General features: G+C 37.0%; 1 protein-coding gene across 6 annotated transcripts in view; it reads left to right on the forward strand.

Annotated features, from left to right (window-relative positions):
* The window catches only part of LOC113045961 (catenin delta-2), a 79,773-nt gene that overhangs the window by 14,660 nt on the left and 38,880 nt on the right, over positions 1-26,233 (forward strand). For 4 of the 6 annotated variants that reach the window (XM_026206752.1, XM_026206753.1, XM_026206754.1 and 1 more), the window contains exons 3-8: positions 6,487-6,599; positions 17,739-17,773; positions 18,919-19,035; positions 22,556-22,722; positions 23,573-24,113; positions 24,305-24,448. In XM_026206752.1, the coding sequence (XP_026062537.1) occupies positions 6,487-6,599; positions 17,739-17,773; positions 18,919-19,035; positions 22,556-22,722; positions 23,573-24,113; positions 24,305-24,448 (1,117 nt within the window). Of the gene's footprint in view, positions 1-4,142; positions 4,422-6,486; positions 6,600-17,738; positions 17,774-18,918; positions 19,036-22,555; positions 22,723-23,572; positions 24,114-24,304; positions 24,449-26,233 lie in introns of those variants that run through there. The other 2 variants (XM_026206757.1, XM_026206758.1) reach the window with 2 other exon arrangements.

Below are 26,233 nucleotides of genomic sequence, written 5' to 3' on the forward strand. Positions count from 1 at the left end.
CACAGGCTGCTGTGGGCCACTCTAATAGCTCTCCAATCAGAGCGAGAAAAACGGTCTGCCATCTTTTTTTGATGCTTTTCACTTGAGGGTACCGGTGGACAGAGTCCATGTCACGTACAGTGTTTGTCTCTGAGAGGAGTTTAAACTAAACATGTAAAATGGGGCTATTTTCTTTCCTGAGTTGGTGTACTTCCTGTTGAAACAGGATGATTGGGTGGGACATGTTGAAGAGCTTTAGTTACACTATCGTTCATAAGTTTGGGTTTGGATTTCTAATGTCTCCTTTCTAACTAGGGCTGCATTTTTATCAATACAGTAAAAACAGTAATATTTAGATTGTTTTTTTTCCAGTTTAAATAAACTTTGTTTTTCTATTTTAATATATTTTATGTCATTTATTCCTGTTATGGCAACACTGAAATTTTAGCAGTCATAACTCCAGTCTGCAGTGTCACATGGTCCTTTAGAAGTCATTCTAATATGTTCATTTGGTGCTAATTTATAGTGCACATTTTTATTATTATCATTGTTGAGCAGTTGTGCTGCTTAATATTATAATGGAAACTGCATACATTGAATTTCATGATTTTTTGTTAAACTGAAAGCTCAAAAGAACATACAAAAAAAAAAATAGAGAAATCTTTTAACATTTTAATCTGCAACATATATCTTTTCTTTCTTTAATTTCTTCACATTTGATCCATGCAATGCTTGCTGAATCAAAGTATTTATTAATTTTCAAAAAAGGTAATCTTACTGACACCAAAGTTTCGAAATTAAGTGTATGTCACAGCCATGAAGCATGATTTGTTTTTGCTGTCAAAGGATGCTATTTTAGCCCCTTGCTGGTAAATGCTGTAACTACACCATTTGGCTCTAAAAAGCCTCATTATCCATCGATGGACATTCAAAATGAAATATAGAAATATTATTGATCTTGCTTGCTAGTGCTAGTCAGGTTATGTTTTCAGGCAGGGCATTTTCACTATAGAGTGCATTTTAGTGGAAAAAAATGTTTAGTACAAGATGAGTCATCGTTATTTTTGGTCCAATTCCTGAAAAAGAAACGTATTTTGCCAACCTTTAAGAACAGGAAATATAAGACCTCAAAACTAACCAAAATCATTAACTGAAACTCATATTGTGATGATTTACTGGGGTCTGTAAGCATAAACCACATTTTTTTATTCATTATTATTATTACAGTCATATTTTAGTATCTCTTATTCAAGCGCAGCAGGCCTGGTGTCCTTTTAAAAATACGCTGAAAATAAAGGGTTATCATTTTGCCACTGCTTGTTTACTCACACATATTATGAAAAATCACCATAATTAAAAAATTTTGTTCTCCTCCACTAGATGGCAATCTCACATTTTGGAGTCATTAATTAGTCAGAGGTCAGTTCAAATTCAATATTCAGAGAATGAACTGAACATCAGATCTAAAATCAGTGTAGATTTTGATGACAAAGGATGCTCTGCAGCAGTGAAGAACCCTCTCCCCTCTGCCATGTATAAACACAATGTACCAAAATGTCCTGGTCTCTTGTATGTGTGCTTTGTGTGCAGTTTTCAAGGTTGCACGTGCAAGCAGAACACAGTCTCTCCTGTGTGTGCGACTCTCTCCCATTAAAATTCTCCTGTATCACTTGTGCTAAACAAAATCACATGCGATGATCGCATGTTTAACAACCTGGACATACACAGTGTCTGTATACGCAGTAAAATCACGCTTTTTAGCATCACTTTCTTAGACTTTGTTGACATGTTGACTGTAGTAGTCTTATTAATGTATAAAGTGTTCTTTTCATAATTTTCAGAAGATCTGTTGTTAAAGCTCAGCTTTTTTTGTCCCCTTCATTTGGTGTTAAACAAAGAAATTAATCTTAGTGTTTTTAAAATGACACATTAATAAAAAAGCCACTGGCACATAAAGTTTTATTATGAGCATGGCAAGGATTCTTTGGGGAAAGTGCCAGTGTTTGTAAGGGGTACTACAGCTCTGGCCAAATTTTATTTTTTCCTTTTAATTCAGCCTCTGCATTTTAAGGCTTTTTTATTTTAGGGAAAGCTTGTTAATCAGCTCATTATATCTTTGTCTGACAGGAGTGATTTGCTTTAGCCAGAAGTGAAGTCATTTTGATTTTTCTTAATGTAATAGGCATCACATATTCATTCAAATGAAGCAGTTCTTTTAATTACTTACAGTATCCATAACAGTTGAGGCTGTCTTGACCAGATTATCAACAAAAAAGGCTGTTCTCATTCCTGCTGTAATTTCAACCATGTACATGTACTCTTCCCTTTACATTTTACAGCAAATGAGTTCATCTGAGTCATTCCTGTGTATTTAACACTGTTTTGTATGGTTCTCAGTCTGTGTGGTCAGGCTGTGGAGTGGCTCTGGACTCATTTAACTCTGTGAAATTATAGAAATTGGGTTAAATCCTTAAAGGAACTCATGAGGCGAACCCCAAGTGACATTTTGCTATCAAATGGACCAGTGAAGAAACTTAAATGTCAGTCTTTGTCCACAGGGCGCAATTAGGCATTTAGGCCAGAAGACCACTTTCAGCTTTTCAAGCAGTCAAATCAATTTCTCAGTCCCCTGGCTATTTATTTTCCAAACAAATAGGTTTGACAGCCTTTTCTAGAGTTATTATTTAAGATAATGGGAATACATTCCTATTTGGCACTCTCGTCACAATCCTGGCCATATAAAACACATTTTATGATTTTTTTATCACATTATATAGACTACATTATAAGAATCTGTCAATAAGTGGCAAGTAACACATTGAATTAGATAGACGTAGAAAGAGTGAAATAATAGTTTCTTGTAAGTATAGAGCTGTCAAATCAATTTTGGTTTGCATAATATTTGTGAGTGCACAATGTTTCTTAAATATATATATATATATATATATATATATATATATATATATATATATATATATATATATATATATATATATATATATTCAGTCTGCTGCCACCAGGCCAGGACCAGAAGACTGAAGGACAGCTTCATCCACCAGGCTGTCAGGAAGCTGAACTCCCCTCCTCTCTTCTGCCCCAGGCACCACTGAACTATGAACCCCCCCCCCCCCCAAATCTCCCCCCCCCCCACTAAATATGATGACATGCACCAGTCACTTTGTGCAGCATTGGTCTGCTCACTACCTCATTCAGCGCCTTTTGCCTTGCTCTGCTTTATTTAACTTTATTTTTAATTTTTATTATATGTCTTTTTTTAGCATTCCCTTATTGTATAGTTGTATCTACATTTTATATTTTTATCTAGATGTTTAGGCTTTAATGTTAATGTTATCTGTGTGCACCGGGGGTCTGAGAGTAACGCAATTTCGATTCTCTGTATGTATGTAACTGTACATGTGGAAGAATTGACAATAAAGCAGACTTGAACTTGAACTATATGTATGTTTGTATATATATATATATATATATATATATATATATATATATATATATATATATATATATATAATATATATACTGTATATATATATATATATATATATATATATATATATATATATATATATATATATATATATATATATATATACACACAAATATATACAGTACATACACATACAGTACAGTATTATGTACATACAAACTTTTATTTTGGGTGTGATTAATCGTGATTAACCGATTGGACAACACTACTTGTAAGACAATCTGAAATTTGAAAAATCATTTTTACAATGTAGTGTAGGGGCAGAAAAAAACAATTATTTGAATGGCAAAGAATCACCACTTTTGGTCCAGGTGACATATCTGCTGTCCTAGCCGAGTGCCTTTTGTTTGTGCGCACTGCTGTATTTAACCAACTTTTGTGACAAGTGGAGGCTTCTCCCCACTCGGGGAGCCTGTCTGTTGCAGGCTACTGAGGCAGAACAGACTGTTAAGGATCCCTAGAGGAAGCACAAAGCCTAGCATCGCACAGTGCTTTTTTTCACAGCTGCTGCTTGGACTGGCAAAAAACACCTCTTCCTCTCTGCGATCCTTTCAACAAGACCCCCCCCCCCCTCCCCTCTTCAGAGTGGAGCACAGATGGCGTCAGAAAGAGGGGAAGAGTTTAGGAGGAGGCGGAAGAGTGACTGGAGGGCGGTGGTATTTGGCTGGCTGGCTGGTGGGAGGGACCCTTTGTGATGCAATGTTGCACAAATAATGCCAAAGCGGCTCTAAATTCACTGTTGCCATGACGACCTTTGTGCCTGCCTGCACTCCACTTTTTGCTTTCCCGCTGGAAGGCAGTCACTACCACTCTTGTACTTCCTCTAATGACTTTACTCTCCTGATAAGCAGAGATGAACGCAGTCTAGTGGGATAGTGATGCACAGACACGGCTCTTTCTCAGCGCGGACGGCCTCTGGAGTATGGTACATGTGCCGGTAAGAGCGCTGTTATTTTATTTGTGAAGGCAACAGGTGTTTTATTGTGAGACTGGAAGCTGGAGTGGTGGTTAGATTGTTAGAGTTTAATCAGTCGTTGTTCTCTCTTTGTGGCTCCATCTTGAACGCGTTGTTGTGATATAAGAAAGGTCAGAGATGATGCTTGTTTGTATCATAATTGCGATAACTTTTCAGTCGCAGAGCTATGCAACATGCCTGTCTGTTGCAAATGCACCGGAATGCATCTGCCGTAAATTAATTAATTGAGACCCTAGATGTGTATGATGTTTGAATGCTGCAGTCAGCGCCTCTTTAGTCGTCATGGTCCATAGAGCTCTCTTCAACACTGTGAATGGGTATTTTTGTAGCCTTCATCTGGGTCTGTGCCCAAAACAGCAGGTGATGCGTTCTGGAGCCCTCTTAGCGTTAACTGCTCTGGGGAGAGAGTCTTTGACCTTGTGACTGAGTGAACTCATTTCAGCCTTGTCACAAAAGAAGTGGGGACGTTGCATTGACTGTCGTAGCCTTAGGAAAATCCAGTCAGAAACACTGCACTATGTGCATGCGTAGGCGCAGGCAAATAGTGCAGTGTTTCTGACTGGATTTTCACAGTGATTACTTTAAAGAGGAGCTCTGGGATTTTATCTCTGATTTAGCACCGACAAGTTTGTCATTAAATGTTAAGCGGTGCATATCTAATTAAGAGAGGGGTGGGAGGGGTGTGTGGTGCTGGAATGGTCCAGTGACTATCAAAGTTCAGAATAATGCATTTTGGATGTCTGGAGAAACTGGTGAAAAAAAAAAGTTAAAAAGAATGTACTCTTTCTTTTTTTAATTATTGTACTTTGCAGGCAGTTGATTTATTATAGCCAGTGCCCAAAATTAAGTACATCACCACTGTTTTAATGTTGGGATCATAAGATTGTAAAAAAATTTTCAGCAAGTAAGGACTAAGTTGAAAAAGGTGCCAGTAAAGACATTTATAATGTTACAAAAGATTTCTATTTCAAAAAAATTATTTTCTCATACATCAACGAATCCTGAAAAATGTATCATGTTTTTTCACACAAAAAATAAAAAAAATAAATATATATATATATATACTAAATTCTGCAGCACAGCTGTTTTCAACATTGATAATATTAAGAAATGTTTCTTGAACACCAAATCAGCATATTAGAATGACTGCTGAAAGATCATGTGACACTGATGACTGAGAATTCAGCTCTGCCATCATAGGAATACATGACATTTTAAAATATTCTAAAATAGAACAATCTGAAAAATTTAATCGTAATAATATTTCATAGTATTACTGTATTTTTGGTCAAATAAATAAAGGCTTGGTGAGTGGAACAGGATTTATTTAAAAAATCATAGGAACCCCAACTTTTAGTGTATATTATTATTATTATTATTATTATTATTGTTTTGTCAAAAATGATGCAAAGTACAGATTTATGGCCAAATATTATAACAAATTATTAAATGAATATCATTTACCTGTTTTCTCTTTGCAGCATAAAAAAGTTAGTTTCCATCTCTCTGTAAAACTGTACCTCTCACAAACGATGACACTTCAAGATTTTGTTTATAATATATTTGTGTAGCCTATACCACATATATTTTTTCACATAGATTTCTCGAGAAGGAAAAAAAAGATAAATGTCTTAAAACACAAGTTTAGACAAATGTTTGCTTTAATAGATGGTTTGTGCTGGGTTGGGCTCTGACTCTCATTCTTACAGTTTGACCATGTTTAAAATTGCAGTTCCTAATGAAGTTATTGACCGGAGACTAGATTTATATGGCAGCCTTTTGAAAGAAAGAAAACGCAAGTGCATTTTATCAATATGTAAAGAAAAGCCCTGAGTGGCTGCAGAGCCTTACAGTGTCTCTGCATTCCACTCACACACACACACACACACACACACACACAAACACGCTCTGTGTAGTAGTTACTGGAGCATGTGTAAGTGCATGTGCGGTACATGTTATAGACAGAATCAATTCCATAATTCCTTTAGGGCTTTACACATACGCTCTGTCTGCTTTATGTTTGCAGGAGCTGCAATTTGAGAGACTGACAAGAGAGTTGGAGGCTGAGAGGCAGATTGTTGCCACCCAGCTGGAGAGATGCAAGCTGGGATCTGAGACCGGAAGCATGAGCAGCATCAGGTGGGTCTCTCACTCACTCAGTCTGTCTCACCCCACCATCACCACATACACCAGCTAAAGCTCAAGATACATATCATTCCATCTCTCCTTGATCTTCACCATCCAACTTATCATTAAACCATCAAATGTCATTAAAAGCATGTTTTTTAGTCTTGTCTGTGAAATATTTCGATGTCCCTTCCCTGCATATTCCGTCATGGATATTTTAGTGTAACCACATTCACAGGAGACTCGGATCTAAACTTCTCTCAAACTCAATTCTTTCACCACTGCTTAGTAAACAAAGGGTTAAATTGTCACAAGCTTTGAATTCAGTCTGTAATTAAAATCTCATCATGTTGAAGTCGTAAACGAGAACAGATACTATAATAAAACAGAGTTTATGGATTATATATGCAATCCATTTGACCTCCCAGAGGCTGATACAGTAAGTGCTTCTAATCACTGTTTACACTGAATGTTCAAATTGAATTGAATGGCCCCATTGTATTGTCCTCTTGTCGTTGCCGTGAAGCATATTTTGTGTGCTTATTCATCTAGCCTGAAAACTCAATAAATCAAATGTCCTTCAGCTGTTCAGTCAATAAGACTCCCACGTCGCTTGCTTTGTCAGTGAGATTGTAAAGGATGTTGTCAGGTTTAAAGTTATGTATTTTATCATTGGTTTTAGTATTACTACCATCAGTGTGAGCGGGGGCACTGTAGACCTCAACCAGGGGGATACCTGGACCCCCTCATATCGTTTTCACACATGCATGCATCCTTGATAAATAATTATGAAGCAGAAAATGTCTATTATTAATGTCTACTCTCATATTTTCCCCAGCTATTTTGTATTTCCCGGTCTATCTCAAGTTCCCCCAAACCCTGTTTTCGTTCATGTAGCAGTTCAGTGGTCTCTCTCCCACATAAGATGAGAGCTGCCAACAGACACAGTTAGAAACACAGAATATTTAATTAGAGTAAAGTGGAGTGGAGACAACACAGTCACTGATGATTTGGATGTCAGGCCATCAAGTGCTTTTGCACTTTAAGCCCATGAGATGATTTATAAATATACCCTACTGTTCAAACGTTTGGGTTGGTAAGATTTTGCAAGATTTACAAAGAAGTCGCGAATGCTCAAGGCTGCATTTGTTTTATTTAAAATAAAAAATACGGACAAATTACATTCATGTTCATATGCCCAGACAGTCAACAGTGATAGGTTTTTGGAAATGCTGTTTTCTACTCTTTCATTCACAAGTCTGTCGCGGTTCGGTGAGTTGAATGTGCTGCTAACTCTGCACTGAAAAACCTTGCACTCGTGGGGCGAAACCGGTGACATTATTCTACTGAATGATAGCTAAAAGTTTTATCCAAAAGTGTCGCTAGTTGCTGTGTTCTTTGTCTTACAAAAAAGTTGGTAGAAATTGCAACACTGGTTCATGCGCCCATAGTGTGTGTGTGTGTGTGTGCCTTGGAGGTCTGAGTGATACTAGTGCACTTGAAATACTAAGTGGAGGCGGGTCTGGATCGAATTCCGGAGTCCGGACTTTGAGAAGGGCTGTCTTAAAGGGTCAGGTTAGGTCAGCTCTCTCCTCAAAACAAATACAGCTTACAGACAAACAATCTGCTCGAGGCCATAATAGAAGCTGCAAGTCAAATAACACTGTGCTCAAGTATCTAATCAGGCTTTGCATGGATCTTGATTGGTCTCACAATTCAGGATTATTTTATTTGCACTTTCTATCCCTCCATTTATTTTATCGTTGACTGCAACAGCCATATACTTTTCGTGATGGTATTACTAGCTGGTGTTCGATTTGACTGTAGAACAATACTGATCCAAACACTTTACTGACTATTATTTGTTCCTTTTTAATAAGACAGCAAGCTGAATGTCACAGCATCAGGAGAAGAACCGTGGGCTTAAAGAGAGCCCTTTCAGACCGTGACCCACTTGTTTAATGAAACATGTGTCTTTTCAAACAGCACTCCATTTTGAACAAACATAATACTGGCCTAGCTCTTCAGCGGACTGTCTGATACTCCGCAAAAACAAATCTCTGATTAGCCGATGTGCAAAATGCCTCTGCAGTCACAATGGAAATGCCAAGTGAAGTTGTCTCATTGTCTCTAGCTGGACATCCATCTGACCGAACCTCGGCACAGCTTCAAACATCTGCTGCTCTGAGTGAGGCCTTTGACTCGATACTAGACGTTCACTGTTGAGCCCTATCCTGTAGTGTGGAGTTGTCTCACTAAACGCTGTCTGTCGAGCACAGCGAGGGAGTATTAAGCCAAAACTGTTTGACTGTTTTCCTGCCAGATTAGTCCACCAGTCTCCTGTGAGCTCGGACTGCGCTGGCACTGTGTACGTGTCTACAATGTGTGCCTTGAGGAGAGATAATGCTTTGTTGGCATGTGGTGTAAATAAGTTGTATTGAGGAGACAATGTGTTTGACAGCTCTAATGCTCTAATCTCACTGTAGTATAATGGCAAGCGAGAGCTTCTCTACATACAGTAGGCAATGGGAAAATACTATTATTAGTATTGTGTTTGTAATATACGTACACTATTTCAGCATTTGCTTTATGCACCAACAAGATTTTTGTCTGTTTCTGCAGCTTAGTTGGTAGAGTTATGATGCCAGATACAAAGCGTGTACCTTGATTGCAATGTAATCTGCTTTGAATAAAAGCATTTTCCTAAATATAAAAATAAAATGCATGAATGTACATCTAGTATCAAATACCCACATTCTTTGAAATTGCACATGAAAAGGAAAGAAAACATTGAAAGGCTTGTCCATTGAGACTGTATGGAAATGGATTATATTTCTCTTTACCCTTGAAGAGGATACATTTATAGAAAGAAAGATGGTGTGCCAAATTCCCTGAACAGTTTTGTGTTCTGAATTTCACCGTAAAAATCTGCTTCATATTCACTAACCACCAGCAATCTACTTTAACTAGGCTTTAAGTGAGCTGAAATAGCAGCGTGCCGTGAGTATGTAAATTAAGTCAAAAATACAGTGTAGAAAAGTGCACTTTAAGCATTATGGCAAAGGCCAATTCAGGTGCCTGGAGCATGGTTTGTGTAAAGTATGTCAGAGTGTGGTAGTATTCTGGAATCTATTCACCTATAGGCTACCCAACCAGCATCAAGAACAGAAATTGTGCATCATGAAGTGCAACATTTCTGAGCCTGTTTGTACCATTATATGATGTGCTACATTTCTTTAGTGTTTCGGGTGCAAAAACAATGCAGGTTATTATTTAGTAAGGAAGTGGTTAGTGAGAGTGGTTAGTGGTTAGTCAAGGTGCTTTTAGTAGATTGGTGCAGGGTTGTTATAGTTAACTAAAACAAAAACTTAAAAGGATAGTTTACCCCAAAATGAAAATTGTGTCATCATTTACTCACCCTCATGTTGTTCCAAACTTGTATGACTTTATTTATTCTGTTTGAGCTCAAAAATGATACTTTGAAGAATGTTGATAATCAATGAGTTGACAGTAGCCATTGACTTCCATACTGTGGAGCACAATTACTGTGAAAATCGATGGCTACTGTCAACTGTTTGGTTACCAACATTCTTCAAAATATATGATTTAGTTTTCAGCAGTTAAAAAAACTCATACATGACTTAAGGTTGAGTAAATTATGAAATTAACTGAAATAGAATAGAAAAAATTAAAAAATAAAAATATTCAGCGAGTTGCCACGGCATTTCTCATTTTCATTTAGTTCAGTTTAATGTAGTGTTTCAATTTTTCTAAAATAACTCAAATTAAACTGGAAAAAAAAATTATGAAACCACTTAAGGTTTTTGAGGAAAACATCCAGATTTTTTCTCCATATATAGTTGACTTCAATGGGGAACAATGTGTTGATGGTCCAAATTGCAGTATCAATGCAGCTTCAAAGGGCACTACACTTATTACTTTCCAATGTGTATAAGTGATGCATGAATTTGTGAACACACATCGCAGAGCTGAGATGAGCATTTTTAAAAAATGACTGATCGTTCCACTAGATAAGACCCTTTCTCGACTGGGATCCTGTAGAGCCCTTTGAAGCTGCACTGAAACTGCAATTTTGACCTTCAACCCATTGTTCCCTGCTGAAGTCCACTATATAGAGAAAAATCCTGGAATGTTTTCCTCAAAAACCTTAATTTAATTTTGACAAAAGAACGAAAGACATGAACATCTTGAATGACATGGGAGTGAAAAGATTATCATGACATATTAATTCTGGAGTGATCTAATCCTTTAAAGTAAAATACTGAATTTAATGTATCCATACTGCAAAGTCAGTGGGGTCCAATGTTGTTTCAGAATGTCCTCTTTTATCTTGTTGAACCTGTCTAGAACTGGGATAGGGTTAAGGACAGTGGCAGTAAGAAACCTTCCCATCTGCCTGTGCACCCAGGGTGTCTGTGCTCAGAAAATCCATCTCCATTCTTACAGGATATTACACATATTAAGGGTGTCTGCTGCACTGGCTGACTCACACTAAGTGTCTCCCTGTACAGTAAAGGGAATACAGAGCATATTGATTTAGCAAGCAATCTGTCAGTCTTAAGGGCTGATGAAAGCTTCTTCTGCTACCCAAGTTCAGTTATGAACCATATAGACTAAACCCAGACTGGTGATTTAGAGACAAGGATATTGTTTGCATCTCAATTACTGGGGTGACCCTGCAAAGATAACTAGGTTATGCCGAATGCAAATGAATATTTGGAAGAGAATTATAATATTGTAAAACAGATTTTGTTATTTACAGATTGTTATTGAAATGTCATACTTTGTCATTTATCATAGTATAATTTGTTTAAACTAAATCTTGTATTATCACTTAATGGTAATGTTTCAGGCCTTAATGTGGTTCTAATGTATCCTTGCACAGAGGAAATTGTCTTTCGACTATATTACATGTCTTTCAATGGAAGCGACACATGCTTTATCTGCCTTGTGACAAAGCAGCACACTAGCTTAACTAAGACAGCCTGGCATAGTGTGGATCTCAACCACTGAGCTTCCCCACATGTGACATCACTCATGCTGTCAGCCTAATGATCCACCACATCCTCAGATGCACTTAAAATAACACTTCGTCCTTTTAGAAAGTACACTTGCAATAGGAAATGTGTGATTGATCCTGTTATTGCTCAGGCTAACTGCTGTTGTCTTAGCCTCATGGTGGCACGCTGGGGTTAAATCAATATTTATCTTTTTTTTAGCATTTAGAATGTTAAAAACATTTTTGTGAGTGAGTCTGGAAACTCCTTTTGAAATACTGCAAGTGAAAATGTAGTGACCTTACCTAAATTTACCATAGTTCTTGAATAGTACCCATAGGGCTGCTATCTTGCTCTTGGATTGAAATGGATTTTGTGTGTATCCCAGGAGTGATTTGTGGCGTATTATATATTATTTCCTAAATATTACCCATACTCTGTCCAACCGCTTTTTAATTTTGTGCATATACAGGTGTGTATGTATATATATATATATATATATATATATATATATATATATATATATATATATATATATATATATATATATATATATATATATATATATATATATATATATATATATATATATATATATATATACACACACACATACAGACACACCATGGTATTCCATATAAGTACTACAGTTACCAAAGTTTTGCACCACAGTTAGTGTTACTATATTAAAACTACTATAAATTTTCATGAGGCAGTTTCCAGACGAGAGCCATTTTGTGCCAGCCTGGGCTGCAGAGGTGTCTGGGGACTGGTGTTTATATTGCTGTGATTGATAGTAAGAGTGTTTTACCTTCATGCCAGTCATAGTAATACACTGTAAAAGAGTGTTTGCCATAACAGAGCAGCTGTACAGCATCTGTGCCACACCAGCCATTGCCTTCTTATCCACTGACACAATTCTGCTATGAGAACAGCCATGATTCAGCACTACAAGAGGGGATCTCTCATTACAGGATGCTCCCTCTCAATGGGATTGAAATGTATTCCTCTCTGAGGACTGTGTTACATCTCTTTTGATTTGTAGTGTATCGTATATCATCTCATGAAGAGTCCAAAATCCCACACAGGATTGTTTCTGCTTTCCTCTTGTCCTTGCTAAACTTACTTTTTATAGACTGTAGGAGTGCTTCTATTGGCAAAATGACTTACATTACTATCTATTCCACACAGAAGGATATTGTATAGTTTCAGAAGACTTGGAGTATTGTACTTTTATAGTACTTTTAGACACTAGAGCTTGACAGCTCTTGTTCTCATAGAAAGACGTGGGCAGGATATTGTTGAAAAAAAAAAAATCAGTTTGTGTTTCACTGAAGAAATTAAGTCAGAATTTACAATTTACAGATTGTTTTCATTTTTGGTTGAACTGTCTCTTTAATCATGGTACCCTAATTGATTTAATAAATTGTTTTGGTCTGTCTATCTGAAAAGTTACATGTTAAATTGCTCTATATGTTATATCTCACATACAGTACCAGGACTAACAAGGACCATATTAGTCCCACTCATCTGGACTTTAATAATGGGTGGGCTGGCTCTTATGGATGAGTGCCTTTGCTCCGCACTCATTAATATAATCACGTGAAGCCCTTTCACATGCTCTGTGGGACAGCATAGCTTATACAACAAACTGAAGACATGGGAAAGTAGTTAGCCCTACCCCCATGATCAAAGACATGGTTAGATTTATGCGTGAAATCTAAATTTCAACACAAATCTATATGAGATTCTGCTTTTTAAGTTATGTGTTTTTACATTTAAATTCCTTCTTCTACTCAATATATAAAACATATATATACAACTGTGGTAAAATTTAGCTTGAAATAGCAGGCAGCCTCTGTTTATTGATGGCATGTGTCTGTCTTTCTGTTTGTCAGTTGGGAGGCGCTCATTGACCCGCAGTGGTTTGGGGCTGGCCTGCTCCTCTCCCTCCTTTTTTCACATACGTTAGCAGGGAACAAAAGCCACTCTCAGCTTTGTTCCAGCTTTTCATAGCACACTTTCACTCTTTCTCACCAAAATCTCGGCTTTCTTTCTCCTATGACAATCCAAACAGGCTGTAACAAACATACACAAAAACCCGTTTTGTATTAGTGCAGTTTAGGCAGCTAGGTTTTGTAATGCAAGGTCCACAACATAAGTTGGATTTTGAAGTCTTATTGTGTGGTTGTGTATGTATGTATATCAGGGCTCCCACGGGTCCTTGAAATCCTTGAAAGTTTGTGAATCTGAACAAAATTTTTCAAGGCCCTGGAAAGTAAAAAAATAAATAAAAAATAAGCATACATTGACTCAGGTCCTTGAAAGTGCTTGAATTTATTTTGTGCAAGAAGCTTTATATGGAAAAAATTCCATATTATTCCCTCTGGTCCACTAATGTGTTATCACACCAACACTTTGTGGCCTGTGCATACTAGCTTGCTTGATTTACATTAGTTACATGCATTTATGTGTTACGTTAAGTGTTTCCTGTGTGATGTACTTTGTGCTATACATTGCCATGACGTTAGAGTGACCATATTTCCTCTTTTTCCCAGACATGTCCTCTTTTTGGATGTAAAACATTTCTGAAGTGCCCAAAATGTCGGGGATTCAGCTTTTGCTTTCTACAGTCATCAATGATTGTGTGTTTTTGTATTAGATGCCACAAGGGACAGTTTTCTTAATCCTGCTTCCATTGAATTTCTGACCATTATTGCCCGCTCTTGTGATTTTTGTGTCCTGTCCCGCCCGCTTCCGCAAAATTATAATATTGCATAATTATTGTGCATCTGGGGAGCATCTATCAATATGCAAAATATTTTAATCTCTTTTAAATAAACTTTTCACTTTCACTTCTGTTTACGCGATCATGCACGCTTTGTGGAAAGTAAGATCAGATATTTGCTAATAAGCTCAGGATCTGTTGAGCAGGCTCAACCCATGATCAGTCAAATCTGACTCCTACAGCTCGTGTTGATTGCAGGGTTGCCAAGTCTGCGGGTTTTTTTTTTTTTCCCATGGCTACTTTTAAACTGTTAATGGGTTGATTTCCCCAGTGGGTTAAAGGTTTAAATGTTGCTTCTGCCTTTGTTAAAACTGTGCTAGATGTTAAGTTTTGTGAAGGAAGGCTACTGGTAGTAAGCTTTTTAGCTGTGTTTATGATCGATATGCATAACAGTAACTGAATAAAATGAATTTAAGGTTTGGAAATGACATATTTTCACACTACTTTAACCAGCAACCAATCACACCCCAGACCCCCGCCATGCACCTTGCGGAAGAACTTTGTAGTCGGTAGCTACTTCTCTCTGTTTTTGTCTATGGTGAATCACACAGATACCAGGCTACTCTGCAGTGGTACCTACCCAAACCAGTCTAAATAGTCCGAATAGAAAAATTCATAATTGGTGTACCGTAGTGATCCAGGACAAGCCAAAAACACGGTTTGGAAAATGGATTCATGGTGCACTCGCTTATTATGTAAATGTTGTAATTTTTTTTACACAAAAAAGTTACAGAGTGCAGCTTTAATTTAATGCTGTTAAAGGTGAATATATAAATGTATTTAATGCAATATTTGACATTATAATACACATTATGTTTAACATTAATTAAATTTTATATAATTTATATATAATAAACCATTTCTTTACCTGTTTTACATTTTTAGATATCTCTGTATTTCTATTGATTGTTAATATAGCATTGCAGATGTGCTGTCCCTAGATATTTATGTTTGAATGCCACATTCAGCTGGTCCGGAAATGTCAAAAGGCAATGCTTGAGTGTTCAATAAGAAGATCTGTTTGAATGGCAAATGAGGAAACTGCATTGTAAGTTTCAGTAAGCTATACCAGAATTTGTCGTACTGCAATAAACAGCAAAATTAAGGGGTGTGTTTTAAGGTAAGGTTTTGTTATAACCTGAGCTAAAAAGGTATGAAATACCACCTTTGAACACCATTAAAGGTGCTCTTAACAATTCAACATCAGATGAGATTATTCATTGATTCACCAATGTTAGCATCGCATTTGTTTGACATTCATGCCCCTTTGTTTTTTTGACCATGACTGTGATATAGAGAAAAATTGCAGAACTATATAGACGAATAAAATAAACCAGAACAGAGGCAAAGAACACTAACTCAGTGTGCTAATTATAATGGCCCAAATCACATTGCTCCAAGTGTTTCAGCTAATATGTTGAGTCAATATGGAAATGGAGCACATAAAGAACCGTGATTAACTACTGACCAAACAATGACCCACAGCTGTGATTGCCTCATCTGTCATGTCATTATTCTCAAGTTAATTATCTTAGGAGAGGAAAATATCTTCATCCTAAAAGGCTTTAATGATCCCCATGAAGACAGACTCATTCTGTGCTATCAATGTGATGTTATCTAGCCAGACGTCTTCGAGAGCGATATCACAATTGTCAGTCTTATAGCATACTGGAAATTGAACGACAATTTCCCGCCAATGGGAACAATTAGTTGTTTTTTTATTTATTTATTTCATGTGGTAGGCCCGTAGAACTGAATCGGTGTTTATCTACCTTACAGGACTTATTTATTTATTTGCCAGTAATTACCTCACATATTTAGCCAGCAATTGTCTTTTATAGGGAGATATTAGGATGAAAAAAAGTTAATGCTTGTTTGAATGCAGGTCAACTCACTCATTAAAACGGGGGTTTGGTTAAAAATGCCTTGTGGCTCATCACTGTTGCTCACTCTCCGGGAGCCTGTCTCTGTCTAGGCATTGTTCGTGGAAGAATTGGTGATGAATGGGTTTTAGGAGAACAGCACCGTGGCCCTATTAACATGTGCCGTTTTGTTTTCTACTGCGATTCGTCACCCCCCGCACAAACATAGACAGCCCCACAAAATGAATCCTTACACACTCGCTGGAAGAGAATCAATAGAGTGATTTAGCAGCTGCTGTAAGGCTCCAAGGACAGTGGGTGAGCGTTTAGCCTCCTGATAGCGTTATGGATAAGACAGACCGGTATTTACCGTGCGGTGGCAAAGCTGGTCACTGATTAGGGGTATATGGCTCGACGTTCTTCCTTAAGCCTTCATTTCCACCCAATCCATAACCATCATAGCCAGTGTTTGTGTGTTCTACAACGGAGATGATACTTCATCGATCAGTGAGTTATGTGATTCAGAAACTGTGCACATGGGTTTATTAACTTGATGGGTAAACAGTTACATAAGCAGTTTATGGCAGCCAAAGTATTTAGCAAAACCACATGGTTAAAAGTTCGTTGGTTAGATTTTTTAAATAACTTATCCTCACTAAAGCTGCATTTATGTTATCAAAAATACAGTAAAAACTGTAATATTGTGTAATATGATCCATCAGAAATCATTCTGATATCCTTATTATTTAGTTTTATTATACATTTTGAAACAGTTGTGATGCTTAATATTTTTTGTGGAAACTGTGAGACTGAGTTTTTCAGGATTCTTTGATGACTAGAAAGTTTAAAAGTACAGCATTTATTTGAAATGGAAAATTATAAAGGTCTTTACTGTTACTTTTGATACATGTAATGCATCCTTGCTAAATAAAAATATAAAAAAACAACAGTGTACTGTATGTGGACACCCACATTTAATTAGAAGATTTGGCTGTTTTACTCACACTCTTACCCTTTACTAACAGGTGCGTAGGATCAAGCATAAGGCCATACAGTTTCCCTAAACAAACATTTACAGTAAAATAGGGCCCTTTTCTGTTCCAGTGTGACATGCTCCTGTGCACAAAGCAAGGTCCATGAAGAAATGGTTCACTGAGAACCACTGAACAAATTTGGAATAAATCACGAGCTAGAGTCCATCATGCCTGACCGCACTTATTCTCTTGTGTCTTCTTTACCAGAAAATTGGAAGCTTTAACAGACGACCAGCTCCCTATTAATGCACATGATTTTGAAATTAAATATTCAACAAGCTCATACAGTATAGTATAGGTGCCCACGCACTTGTGACCATGTAGTGAAGTTAAAAATGGTCAGTAGGGTTAGTACAGGCATAGGATTGTAACATTAGGTAAAAGATTGCGTTGACTTCAGTGTTTGTGTTGATGATGTATCTAAACCTGTTCTATCCTTTAACTTACAGTTCTGCAGATGAAAAGTTTCGCTGGAACAACCAAGGTAACTAGACTGTTTTCTAGCTAAAAAGCGAATTTTCTTGCTCTTCAGCCCATTGTTTTGGAATCCATAATTTCAACCTTACAAGAAGGTGAATGTTGCATGAAGAGCACCTTTTCCAATGCATTTTGACAGTTGTCATCATCTAGCAGCCCACGTGGTAAACCGTGCATGTCAGAGTGAAACATGTTGACTTTTGACTTTATTGATTGTGCTACAGCAAAACGTTAGCCAAAGATGACAACCTCTGCCTTCCAGAACATAAAACATTGAGGAGAGGCTGAGATTGAAGAGCAAGAGCAGTGCAGCCCATAAATGATTCATGAGCTTGCGGTCACGCCACACTCTTTAAAATACTGGGCTCTTGATGAAGCATCAAAACAAAACCAGATTAAGCATCTCATTCTCATTCCTGGCAAGTTCAAATCACAATTTTTTTTAGTAGATTCCTCAGTGGTGGGTTTTGTACTTCAAAATGTTTAGGCCTTAATCACAATAAGAGGCTACCAAAACTACATTGTAAAAATGTTGTGAAAAGGTTGAGATAACATTTCAATTCATATACTTAAAAAGTCTGATGCTTTGTGTGTGTGTGTGTGTGTGTGTGTGTGTGTATGTGTGTTTTACATAATACATATTGTCACAATGCTCCATAAACCTTTTGACATTACATTTAAAACTTTAGTGTAGCCTTTTTTAATATTTCCTCAATTAATTAAAAAGTCAATTAATTTTTCACAGACTATCTTATATGAATCACATAATCTAACAAGCATATGATTGTTTTTAGATATAAACCTACTTTCTATAAATAAAATTATTGTCACTGTGTTTTTCTAATATTTAATTCTTTTTTAAATATCTAAATCAGAAGTACAGATTATGTTATTTAAAAAATTTGAATGATGCAGATTGGTCTGGTTTTATTTGCATAGTATAAATGTGATTTGAATATGTAAACTGCACATGATTGTTACTGTCAATTTGAAATTATAGAATGTTTTTAAAGCATTTTAACGTAACCTAACAGTAATCAAAATGCAACATGGTAAAACATTAAGTCCTTGCTGAGTAACCACCTGCTTACTGAAACATTCATTTTTTATTAGCCTGCTAGATGACGTTATCTTTCGTGTCTTTTTTCACAGACGGACAGAAGGATATAGAGGAGGAGCTCACCACAGGTCTAGAACTTGTAGATTCCTGCATCCGATCTCTTCAAGAATCTGGTATTCTGGATTCACAGGAATTCACTGCAGGCGAAAGTAAGGAGCATTTTAAACGCTGGAAGATTAACACAATTAAGAAACTACTGAGAGTGAACAATGCTAATGACTTCTAAATTTTCTGATCCTGCAGAGTTGTGATCTTAAGATGAAATGATTGATAGTCAGGGACTGTAATTTGCATTTTCTGAGTGTTCTTTTACAGAAATGCGTGTTACAGTCCATAAAATTAGGTTGCAGGTGTTGCTCTGCCTTCCTTATTTTGCATGATAGTAGCTTAATGCATGAAGTACAGGTTATTCTGGGGGTTTTTTGGGGCAACAAATTCAAGGAGGTAACAAATGTTCCAATAAAGTATGTCAAAAAGCATATTCACCCTGCTGAGAGTATCAGGCCCACCTCATCTGAACAGATTAAAATATTTATACTTTGAACAGTTGCTATATTTTCAAAGGCTCAGTTTCTCAGCATTTAAAGGAGCCTGAGATATACAATAGCATAAAAAGGGTTTCCGAATAACCTAAAAATATGTTTCACGTGGACACATTTGAATTAACTTGTTGAATAGTCAGTAAGCTAATGTATTTTTAAAAGTTACAAAATAAATATACTTACATTTATTTTCTGATCTTGGCTTCAGTATCTAGACTCTATGCCTAGGTTTAATTATCACAGATACACTACACACAGCCTTCACTCACACTAGCCATTGTTAGTGTCAATTACTGATTCATCTTATCAGAGCTACACAAGTAGTTTGACACAGCTGTAACTAAACTAACTTAACTGCAGGAAACTCAAATTAAAGCATGATCTAGAACATTAAATATTGAGCAAGCTGCTAAAGAAATCAGCGCACATGGATACATGGACCCTTAATGGTTTTTAATGAACTATCTTACAAGACAGATAAAGTATGTTTTGTATTTATTTACTCGGCTCTAGAGGTTCCACTCTCTGTAGTTGTGAGTTATAAATAGAATTGAGCTGAAATATTTATTGGCTCTTGATTTAAAATGCAGGTCATAAAGTGTGGAGATAAAACCCCTTTCCCCAAACAGATAAGTGACCAGCCACCTGGACATAGATTGTCCACCGCACAACCACTCTGTATGGCAGCAAATGGCATCTTAAAATGTCTAAATGCTTGGGTTGAGACTGGAGAAGGACCAGAATTCTGATTATGGATTCATGAAACTTTCAGCTCTTACTGGAAATGTGCTTCTTTTGAATCTGATAGTGGCTAAAGTGGTTATAGTAGTAAACTCCAGCCATTTTCAATAACCGCAGTCGGACAGTTTCTGATATTACTGGGTCATCTGAAATGCCCCAGTTATCATCTTCAGTGGTTTTGAAGTCACACTGTCACATAGACTCTCTACTGTATGTCTGTGTCAGTTTTGGAAATCTTTTCATAGACTGCAAACCTTTGGTTTTCTTTTAATCTTCCTATTTGCAGCCTATTTTTTGTTTGAAAGAGAATCTGAGAAAAAAAAATTGCAAGTGAATACCACTAAAATAAGGTTTTACCTAATTGTAATTCTTCTTACAGCATGTTGTGGCATGTAGATCTTTTGTAAACAAACATTATTGCTCATTTCAAACTGGCACCTCTTTAAAAGATGCAACATCTTTAGTTGTTCTCAGACATCCTCAGAAGAGGAGAAACATGCCCTGACAGTGCGCCAATAAGCTTCGGTTAACATGACAAAAACCACACACCGTCACGATCGACTTTTAAGGCTGTCAGAGATTAAACCGCATGCAAACTTGTCTCTGTGCATGCTGCTGATATCTGGTGCTATATAGCAGTGATTCCCATAAAGAAATCAGGATTTTGCTTGGTTAATCCTGTAAAGCATAAATTATGACTTCAAAATAGGGACAACAATTATTTTGATGATTCATGTTAATTAATAAAAATAAAAAAATTCAATAAACACTTTTTATTCTTAAATGTTTACTGTTAAACGTGTGTGCTTATAGTGTACACTATTATTAAAAAGCTTGGGAGCAGTAAGTTTTTTAATGCATTAAAACATGTCTTATTGCCGGAGTTGAATACTTTTGTAGAAAATGTGATACTTAGTTTTTTTTTTTTTTTTTCAGGATTCTTTGCTGAATTGAAAGTTTAAACGAACAGTATTTACTTAAAATATCATTTTTGGAATGTAAAAGTCACTTTTGATCACTTGAATGCATCCTTGAATGTTCATTAAGAAAAGATTATTGTAGTATAGTATAAATATATGAATGTATGCTATGCTATTCTATATACTGTATGTAGCATTTCTATAAATAAAGCTACATTTAACTTCAAACTACAAACATTTTATTAAAATATGAATACAAAATGAATATTTAATCAACATATCAATATTTCTGCTTTTTTTATCATGCATCATTGGTTTGACCCACTTGCTCAGTGAAGTTTTTGATTTTCTTTCAGTCTTTTAACAAAGTGGATATACTCATATGCTTATGTCCTCCTTTGAAGTATTTAAAATGTTCAATATAATATAACATGCTCTGTATTTCTGAAGCAGTTTTACTTATTTCACTTGCATCCTATTAAATGTCTCAGCCAATCAAACGAAATGCCGTTGTATAGCCAGTTTCTATAGTTTCTCAAACTGCTTCAGTAGGTGGGTAAATCTGCTTTAGCTGTTTTTCCCCAACAGTATTATTATTATTTTTTTAGTTTCAAAGTGAATTACGTCCAATTTAATAATGTATTATGGTCATTCTGAATGATATCCAGTATAATATTTAAAAGGAATGCATTTCTAGCAGTACTTGTGCCTTATTTATGTGGTTGTGGTTGTGGGACGTACTGTAAAGGACTGGGATTCACTGCTGTATGGCACAGTGTCAGGCTGTCAGTACAGGAGGGCCGAGCGAAGAGAACGGACTGCCATTTCTCTTCATGCTGACCCCATTTTCTTGAATGTGTGCACACTGAGTGTCTTCCAGCAGTGATTAATTATGCATGCCTATTCTGTCCATCTACTCACTGTGAGGCTTGAAATAATGAGCCGTATAAAAGAAAGGAAAACTGTGTAGAACTGTGGACGGAGGCTGGAAGAGAATGAAAGAATATGAGATGAAATGGTAAAGCAATTAACCAATTTTCCAAAGGTAAAATGGGGAATTATATGGACAGAGAAGAGAGGGTAACAAGATTTCTATCTCCGGAAGGAAATATACCTGAGCTTGCAAGACAGCAGAAGAAATAAAGTTTTATGTAAGTTTAGATTTTAGGCTTGGATTCTATGTAAATGCAACACTGCATCAAACTGCTTTCAATAGTCATTACAATCGTCATACTTGGCTGCACACAAGAATGAATTGTCACTGTAAAGGAAGTTATACATGGTTAAATATATGCAAAGATTACAAGATTAATATCAATAATGTATGCAGACAGGTAGCATGAAAGACAAACTGCAAATCAGTATCTCTGTTGGAAATAAATGAGTGATTGTTAAAGTTAATCTGAAATTTTTCAGGTTGAACTGTTTCATCTTATTTTTCTTTTTCCCAAATGTCCCTTTCACAGGACCAGGCATCCTCTCTCAGAGTGCTTTGCAGCTCAATAATCAAGAGGGCACCTTTCCCTATCCGGTCAGTTACCATAGCAACCAGACCCTGGCCCTCGGCGACCTATCGGCCCCCCAGCCTCCTCGCAGTGGTCAGGTGGGAGGAGCGTTACATAGCTATAATCAGGTGGGGATTCATCTCTTTGTGAGAACTCTGATTTTGACCCTCTTGTCTTAAACCGTGTGAATTTTACCCTGTTTTATGAGAAAACCCTCTGGGGGGAATTCACTAAGTAGTGTGTCCGCTGATACCTCTGTTTATGTGCATGCACTGCCTTGATGTTTTTAGTATTCTTTTTTTTTTGTCATGTCTTTTGCCTTATGAAAATCATCTACAAATTTATTCAGTGTTCATTCTTTTCAGCCAGTTGTACTCAGACTAAATGCATCTTATTTTAGTAAAGAGACTTGACAAATCAAAAATGTCAAATATTAAATAATATTTTAGATATAAACATAACAAAAAATGCATTGACAATGTTTTTGTTATTTTTGGAGATGTTTCCCCATGCATGACATGCAGAAACAAAAAGCTTGCTCCGCTTCTTAATTCATGGCTGTTTAATTAATTTGTTCCCTCATATTTATTTAATTAAATTGTGGCCACAGTGTCTATTCCAGTCTGAAATAGTACCTCAGTTTTAACTAAAACAATGCAGCAAAATTAATAAGTAGTGTTTTTCCTAAAACATTAAAAATATTGCTGCATTTTTTTAAAAAGTTTAATTAATAGTATGATTTAATTACAAATTTTAATTGTAATCAAGATGCTATTTTTTTATCAGCTTTAATCCACATTCGATTTAAACTGGACTATGAACTGTTGCTGCACTGAATTACCAATCGCAAAAAGTGGTGCAAGAGTTTAGTGAATTCACCCCAGTTTTTCCTTGAAAATATCATGTCGGTCACCATCACTTAACTCACAGCTTCTGGAAGAGTGAAATTTTAGCTCTTTACATGTCACTTACCTCCAGGTGACGTCTAATCGTGTTGCCCAGCTGGCTGCCAGAGAGACAGCCGCCCGGGCCCATTCTCGAGACTCCTTTGCCCAGAGTCATGGCAGTGCTTTCCACATGCCTGACGATCAGCCAGCAGCCCCTGTAAACTATTCCTGCTCCACTCTACCAGCCCAGCGAGTGAGCTCTCCCTTTTCCATGCAGGCTTTGGGGTCCCCATCCAAACTGCAGAGGCTGGGCTCAGCCTCCGACATGCCCAGCTACGCCACTCTGGCGCGGGTGTCGTCTCCCAAGCAGTCCCCGAGCCGGCTTGCCAAGTCCTACAGCACCAGCTCTCCCATCAACATGGCGGCGGGAGGAGGGTCGTCCTCTTCACCGCTGCACATGACTGGACCGGGCAATGCCTCCAGCTCGTCTCCACTACACCAGCTCAGCGCTGCAGTGGGAAGCTATGCCACTCTGTCCCCCACCAAGCGTATGCTCCACACCACCGATCATTACAAGATCTCTCATGATCTGTACGCCAACGCCACCCTCCAGAGACCCGGCAGTCTGGCAGGTCAGTGCGAATTCCGGGATACAGCCTTTCCGTTTGGTAGCATCACCATCAAAACGCATAAGCACTGGTCATTTTCACACTTAATCATCAGACAGATGGATGAGAATTTGACACTGATGTTTCCGAGTGTATTTATAGCATTTTTGTTCTGGTTAATGGTGCTTGAGAATCTGCCTTTGTCCTTGATGTAGGTTCCAGGGGTTCGTACAGCAGTCAGCACAGTCACCTGGGCTCGGAGTTCAGACCCCTGCAGTCTCCTGAGCACCACATCGACCCCATTTATGAGGACAGAGTCTATCAGAAAGCCCCCCTGAGGAACTTCAACCAAGGCCAGGGTAAGATAGCAGACATCAGGTTCTCTAACAATTTAATGTCAACAACAAAATCGTCACATCTAGAACACTGTGTCTCTGGTACAGGCACATTTATGAAATAAAAGGCTTGTTTCAGCTTTCTTTTTGTTCAAAATAGAAATGTTTTCCCAAGTGCCCAATTAATAGCAATGAGCTGCTGGCCATCATCACTTTAATTTTATCAGATAGTATAAAGTTTTTGCTTTTAAGGTTTTAAAGTCAGTTTACTTCCGTTCACATTTTGTTTTGAGTTGAAAAGGATATATCTTTACAACTAATTTATGGTGCGCTATGGCATGTCTAGACACCTTATACAAAATGCCTTGCCTACAAAACAGTGTAATCTATATAAAAGCACAGGCTTCTTTACACTTACATGTTTGCAGGCTAATGGATGTGCTTTTCAGGGTCTCTGCTTTTACAGCCATAAAAAGCATGTATGTTCAGTCAAAAATCAGTTACTCATTTACTCAAACTAATGTTATTCCAAACCTGTATGACTTTCTTTTTATTTTGTAAAAAGTGGCAGTGGGTTTTTTTGTTCATGCAAAGAAAGAAAGTCAAACAGGCTAAGAACGACATGAGTGTGAGTAAATGATGACAGGATTTGATATTTAATCTTTGCAATCCGAACTTTCCATCTGGCTTTTATTGAAAGTCAACATCAGATGCTATTAACAATTCATTGTGCTTCAATAATCTAATGTATTTTCAGGTCAGACCAGATATTGATTATTGTACAGGATAGTATATGGATTCAGAACTGATTGGATTGTGAAAACTGGGTGTTATATACTAAAATGGAGTCAGATGCTTGAAAGATAAACATTGAAAGTTAGTAGGGAAGGGTGGCGTCTGTTAAGGTTGTGAACTTTAGTGAAGTCTATTCCTGTCACATCTGCCTGTTCCTGTTTTTCCTTGTATGGTTTTGTTCCTGTTTGCTTTCAACTCTTTAGTTCATTTGCTCGTTAGTCATTATTAGTTAACTCCCATCATCTGTTTGCCCCTCGTCACTTGTCACTCCTTTCTGTTCACTTTACTGTCGGTTATTATTTAAAGTCACATGTGAGTCATTATCTTTCATGCATTCATGTAGATTATTATTCAAGACATTTTTGTGGAAATCTTTGTCTTCATAGCCTTCCTTGGTGGAATCGTGACATGTAGTCATGTAAAAAAGAGTGTACTTTACATTTTTAAAAAGGTCCCATCAGGAAATTTATTTTTAAAATAAAGTATTCGAAAAAAAGTATTTTATTCCAGTTTGTATGCTGAAAGAGTTTATTAATTGCTTTTAAACTATCCTGTGCTGACATGGCATAAAAAATAAAAGAATAAACAAATGAACAGTGTATGAAAAAGTGTATTTGAAATAATACAAAATAATATCGTGCACACCAGGCTTGTGCAATAAAAAGTAAATGTTCGTGTTGACTATAAAGCGGGAATGTTTCCAGCACGGCTCTGAGCTCCATTCAGCTGGAAACCTCTGCCGTCAGGATGGACAGCCCTCAGTGGTGGTTTCTGGGTAGCTATTCAAATCTGAACAAAAGCAGGCTAGAGAGAAAAAAACTGTTTTGCATTCACACTCAGACAAGCTAAAAAAGCACCTACTGAAGACTTGTCATTATGGGTCAGTTTGTTATATTGATGGTTTAACATGACTTCTGTTCTGTTTTGCTCCTCCTGTCCTCCTTCTTTCTTATGACTGAAATACCTGGTCAACATGCAATGTTTTTCACCCTTTGCTGCACCCAAAGATCCAAA

The sequence above is a fragment of the Carassius auratus genome, chromosome 27 (genome assembly GCF_003368295.1).
Source record: "Carassius auratus strain Wakin chromosome 27, ASM336829v1, whole genome shotgun sequence".
NCBI lineage: Eukaryota > Metazoa > Chordata > Actinopteri > Cypriniformes > Cyprinidae > Carassius > Carassius auratus.